General features: G+C 56.2%; 1 protein-coding gene across 2 annotated transcripts in view; it reads right to left on the minus strand.

Moving 5' to 3' along the window:
• The window catches only part of Unc5b (unc-5 netrin receptor B), a 66,833-nt gene extending 61,114 nt beyond the window's left edge, over positions 1–5,719 (minus strand). Inside the window, exon 1 of one of the 2 annotated variants that reach the window (XM_087598269.1) lies at positions 5,226–5,719. In XM_087598269.1, coding sequence (XP_087454395.1) covers positions 5,226–5,304 — 79 coding nt within the window. In that variant the 5' untranslated portion in view covers positions 5,305–5,719. 2 annotated transcript variants of the gene reach the window in all.
• Between the last annotated feature and the right edge of the window lie 281 nt (positions 5,720–6,000).

Genomic DNA, 6,000 nt, shown 5'->3' on the forward strand with positions numbered 1-6,000 from the left:
CCCAACAACAGGGTCTGGCACTCAGGCTAGATAGCCAGAGGGAGTCTCTAGCCCTGCAGGACAAATGGCAGGTCCTGTCCTGTCCTGAAGAGGAATCCCCAACAAGGTACAAAGGACGGAGCTTCCCAGGCCTTCCATGATTCATTACACACACCTATGTACACCCAAACAAAACGTACCACACCTATATGACATTGCACACCCCCACATGCTCAAACATCCAGGGTCACACACACGCCACACCCTCTAAACAAAAGGTGGAAACCGCAGCACACTCTGGTCCCCCTGCACACTTCGCCTCCACACACACACACACACACACACACACACACACACACACACACACCCCTAAGAGGGCAATAACATCCCCCCACCCCCTCCTTGAACACTATTCCACCTGCCACCTTCCCACCTTACACTCTCTCAAACACTCCTCAGCGCACAATCTCACACCCACAGGTCCGCCTCGCTGGAGCCTGGGAAGTTGTGATGTGCTGGGGGCACCTTGGGGGAGCTGAGAAAGAGGGGCGTCGGAATGGAGTGGGACATAGAGCTCAATGGTTAGGTGGCACCTTTGAGCTCCGAGGACAGGGCAGACACACATCGATTTAGATTAGGTGGGGAGAAGGGAGCGGTGAAGGGACACAGGGAACAGGAGGGCTTTGGTGGAGAGTGGTTGGTACTTGGGGACACCAGGTGACTGTACGGAATCCAACCTCCAAGCTCCAAAGATGCTAATCAGGCAGCTTTGTAGAGAAGGGAAAAACAGGAGCTCCTAGCAGCCCCAGAGCTTTGGGAGGGAAAACGACACAAAAGGAGGGAGGGGGTAGACAGCTGATTTATGCCTGCACTTCAGCAAATGTTTTCCCTGCCATTAGCCTCGGGAAGCCTAGGAGCCAGAGGAAGGCGCGTGGGGGGTGGGGACCTGTGGCTTAGGGAGCTCAGTCTGGGCTTGTCTGCCCGCCGGCTGCAGCGGAGTTCCGTTCCGATCCACAGCCTCTAGATCCGACGATCCAGATTTGGCTTGTCAACGAACTCCCTGGGAACAGCCGGCAGTCGGCTTCAGAGTGCCAGTCTTCTCCCAGAAGGCTTTAGGAGGGGCTCACTTGTTGCCCTAGCTTACCAAAATGGCCCGGGCACCGGGGAGTGTGGGGCAGGAGCCCCCCTCATCTCCCATCCCCACCCCCGGTGCGATGCCCGGACCGGATCCAAATGGGGCAGGAGGTGGCGCTCCAGCCCAGATTTCAGGACCCAGCCAATCCGGAGGGTAGCAGGGTTCTCGGTCCCTTCGGACTCATGCTTTTTTTCCTGAATGATTCTCATTATGGGATTCTAAATTTCCTTTAAAGGGGTGAGGGTGGGGGGAGCACTGCCCGCACTTGTTTGGGTTCATTCTGCCTTCACAGCTTTAATGACTCCATTTGTGGAAGCTGTTTAGGAAGCTGGTGGAGAGGCGGAGGAGAAGGCCACTAAGTAGGGGAGCCAGCTCAGGCCTGGCAGCAGCCTCCCCCTTCCCCCTGGAGGCCATCTGCCTAAGCAGCAGTTTCTCTGGGCCCAAGGCCACCAACCTCAACTCAGCCCCGTACCCAGCCCTTTGCGTGGTCCCTACAGACCTGAGCTTCCATCTGCCTCCTTGCTACCTAAAACTCTACTCCGGAGTCCCCAGGATGGTACCAGCCCCAGGGAGGATTAGGTAGTGTTCACTCAGGATCACCAGCCTTGCTGCCCAAGCACCTGAGATGGAAGGGATACAGCTCACCCTGCTGTCTCCCAAAGTTCAGCCCATAGCCACCCTAGACATGGGGTGACTCAGGCAAAGGACGCTGGAGAGCCCAAACCTCAAGCTATCCCGGACGGAAGAGAATGGGGTCATGGTGCCTTTCACCTAAGGATTCCATAAACAAACCAGTGGAGACAGTTGGGCTCCCAACTCTACAAATGAATGTGACCCTGCTGTAAACGGTTGCCATCTGACTCACTCTACAGGCTAAGGAGCTTAGCCGTTGGCCTATGTTTTGCTACAGCCAGTGCTGGATGTTGGTGTCATTTGTGAGCATCTACCCGGTCTTAGGAACCCTATGCCCAACCCTTGGTCCAGCTGTGTTCTGTTGAGCAGGATTCCTGCTTCCCAATCAACCCTCCCTCCCCATTCCTGCTACAAGTCCAGTGAAATCCAATTGCCAAAGGAATTCTACCTTTCAGTGCCCTACTTAGGTAGCGTCTCAATTTCACTCAGCATCCTGAACCCAGGGAGGGCCGTCCAGCCTTCCGGTGAGGGAAGAAAGGTTGAAACAATAGCTGAGGCAGGCCCTTGGGCCCTGAGTTCGAATCCTGTCTCTGCTGAGCTCCACTGTGACCCTGGGCAACTCCAAACACTTCCCAAAGCTCCAGCAGTTAAAAACATGGGGGTTGTCAGGTCCTACGGAATTCCCCACTATGCAAGGGGGAGGGGAGGAACCAGAGCGGAGAGATTCCGGGGAGAAATTCCTCTCCTGCACTTCCACACTTTAATGAGAAAGCCCATTAAGACACTTGGATTTCCATTTGTTTAAGCGAGATGGGTGCCCGCTTCGGTGGGTGCAGAGGGAGCTAAGGGTTAAGGCACCAACCAAAAGCCACAGAAGCGGCACCAGCTCAGACACTGGGAAAACTCCCGCTTTAATTGCAGCTTTAAAAGACTGATCAAGAGCTCTCAACTCCAGCTCAACCGTCCCAGCCAGAGGCCTTGGAAGGGTTGCATGAGTAGGGAGGGGTAGAAGGAAGCTCCCAGAGCAACCCAGGGCCTTTGAAGTGGCCTCTCCCAGCCAGTCACTTGCTGGCTGGTGTCTTCCTAAGGGCCTGCAGTTCTAGGGGTCTGGTTTTGATTCTTTCACCACCAAACAGTGCAAAAAAAACAAACAAACAAACAAAAAAAAACAAAAAAAAAACACCAAACCAAAACAAACAAACAAACAAAAAAACCCCCCACAAAACACAAAAAACCTCAGCACTCTCAAGGAGTTGACTACCAGAATCTCAGGAGAAAGGAGGAACTACCTGTACTTTGTTTGGAGCCTTCCCAGTAATCTCTCCTACCTCGGCAGCAGATCTCAACACAGCCAGATGGAAGGGTTCTGAAGGGCACCCCATCCCCCCAGTCGAAGTTGACCTAACTAATATAAAGGAGCCCAGTGTCCTAGTCAGAAATCGGTGTGAAGAAGATGAGATGTGGAGAAAGACTGAGCTCTAGCCTCGCTTTGCCCCATCTGTGAAATGGGATCAGGAGGGGGTCACTGGAAAAAACCCAAAGAGCATTCTGGTAGAAAGATGCTCTGTGCCTATGGCATTGGGGAAACCAGGCTGTATGGGAGGAAGAGGCATGCTCTCCCTCCAGAAGGTAAGAAAGGCAGCGTATTCTAGGCAAAGGAAGGCTGCAGGCAGACCCCAGCAGCTGGCCCTTCTCCAGACTAGTGGGCAGGAGGCCCCCCCACCATACCATGGAATGAACACAATTCCAACACCGCTTCAGCTCACTGGTGAGAAATCAAAGCTGGGTATTACAGGCCATTTCTGACTGGGCACCGTTCATGCCCAAATCCATCAAAGCCCTGGGCCTGGGGCTTCTTCCGGGGTAGATGGGGGCTGAATGCTTTGTTAAGCAGAAAACGAAGGCCACCTCCAGCATTCCTGGCCCAGCCCACCCACCCAGAGCCCAGCAGTCCCATTTTTCTCTAAATGGAGCCCCACCCCCAGTAACTGTGGTATCTATTCCCGATCCCACTACCCTGCTGATAAATATGGGGGGGAAAAACGTTTCCCAGGATGCAACCTGGCCCACATACTATTTGCAAAGACTTCACTCTACCCTCCAGACACCCCCAGACACTCTTAAACAGAAACTCACACCCAATCCTGCCCCTCCCACATCTAAGTGCACCCTTTAAAAGGAGGCTGGTTATTTAGCGTGCCTCCTCCCCCTCCCCATCATTACCTTCCAACTTCAAAACACTGCTTTAAATACCCGAGTCTGCCCAAATCATAATTAACTTGGATCAAATGATTGAGTGTTGTAACTTTACAGCACAAGGCTTGGGGAGAAATAAAAAGTGGGGGGATGTGCTAAAAGCAAGCTCAAGCCGTGGGAATCGTTCGTTCCAGAGGAGGGACCTTTAGCTCTAGAAGAAAGAGAGAGGTGGGGAGGAGGGGAGAGCGGATGCCATCATCACTGAGGGTGGTGGGGTGGGGAGAGATGCGTCAACTCAAGCACTTTCTGCTAGTTTTCTTTCCCCATTCTCAGGGAGGTCTTTGTATAGGGTGGTCCTCCAGTCCCCAAATCAGCTCCGAGAGTTGATTCACCCTAATGACAGTTCACCTGCTTGGGTACCAGAGAGGTTGGTATGAGTGTATACTTTTCCTTCCAAGGAAGACTCAGCCCCCTTTGCAACGCCTAGCCGAGCTACTACAGAGCTAGCAAGACACTTCCACGTTCGCGGTGAGAGAGGAGAATTGGGGACTTTATAAACTTAGGAGTCCGCCAAACCCTCTTAGAGCATCTTTACTGGGTCCAGGGGCAGTGCAGAGGCGAGCTCACCTGGTCTAATCCCCGGACAGCGAGAACGTCAATAACCTATATAAAACAGGCAAAGTCGAAAGGGGACACATTACGCCCCTCCACTCTCTGCCAACACTCACCCCAAAACAATCCACCAACCACAAAACCTTTCTATAACCGCCCGAGCCGTACCTGCGAAGAGCACAGGACTCGGCCCCTCCCCCTTCAATAGCTAAAGCCTTCAGACCTCGGCTCCCCAAAGGCCGAGGGGAAGAAGCGCTTCCAGGGTTCCGCAGTCTCCCGCTCTCTCTCCGTGACCCGCAGAATGCTGCTCGTGCAGCCCGAGGGAGCGTATACTCAGACTTAAGTTGCAGGCGAACCGCAGCGAACGCACACCTGGCTCTGGCAGCGACAGTTTTTCGGTGGCAATCAGGGGTCACTTGGAAGTGAATCAGACCCCACTCCATGGTTAGCAACTATCCTTGGAGGCAGGAGAAGGGAGCTTCGAGCTTACGTGGCACCCAAGGTGGCCACGCGTCGCCCCCTCTCTCGGGCACCGAAGCTGCCTTTTAACTTGGGTGCGTCCATTGCGTTCTCCGAGCGCAGTGACTCCGCCAAGAACCACCCGAACTTGCAGTTGGACGCTGGGACGCGCCAGAACCACATCCCCTATCCCACTTCCTCTCGCTCCTACCTGCTAAGCTCGGTGTCGGATCCCAGCAGAGCAGCAGCGCCAGCAGCAGCGCGCCCCGCGCCCCGCTCCGGGCCCTCATGCTCCTGTCGCCCGGCCGGGGCGCCTCTCCCTCGGGGTTCTTTCCCGGTCCCCAGCCTCGCCGCCTTCGCCTTCGCCGCCGCCTCGCCGTCCTCGCAGGCGCCCGGCAGCGCCAGCCCGTGCCCTCCGTGGGCGCAGCGGCAACCACGCAGCGCCGGGAGACTGCCCGGAGGCTCGGAGCGCTCCGGGAGTGGACGCCGCTGGGGAACCCGGCTCTGGTGCGCCCTTTCCGCGCTCTCCGGCGGCGAGCGCTGTCCGCGCCCTGCTCCGAAGTTGCGCGATCCCAGTGGAGTGCGCTCAGTGGCGCTCGCAGCGGCCGCGCCGCAAAGTCTGTCCAAGTGGGGTGTGCGCTGCCCTCCGCGCCCTGCCGCTCCCCGCGGCTCGGCGCCTTCGCCCGCCCCGCTGCTGGCCACAATGCCCAGCGCCGCCGCGCGCTCGCCCTAGAGTCAGCGGGCCGGGGCGGGGACTCACACGATAGGAGGCGGGGCCTGAAGGACGAGGGCGGAGCCATGGGGCCCAGCGAGGGGGGGTACCCTACCTCTGTGTAGGCGCGGCCGAGCTGGGGCCTATCAGAGGGGATCCTTGAAGAACGTAGGCTCCAAAGCACCGGAAAGCCGGTTCACTGAAAGCGGCCCGAGTCTACCGGATTTTCTTTCCAAAAATAAAGGAAATAAACATTCGTGCCCTTCTTAGCTTG

The sequence above is a fragment of the Rattus norvegicus genome, chromosome 20 (assembly GCF_021556685.1).
Source record: "Rattus norvegicus strain SHRSP/BbbUtx chromosome 20, alternate assembly SHRSP_T2T, whole genome shotgun sequence".
Taxonomy (NCBI): Eukaryota; Metazoa; Chordata; class Mammalia; order Rodentia; family Muridae; genus Rattus; species Rattus norvegicus.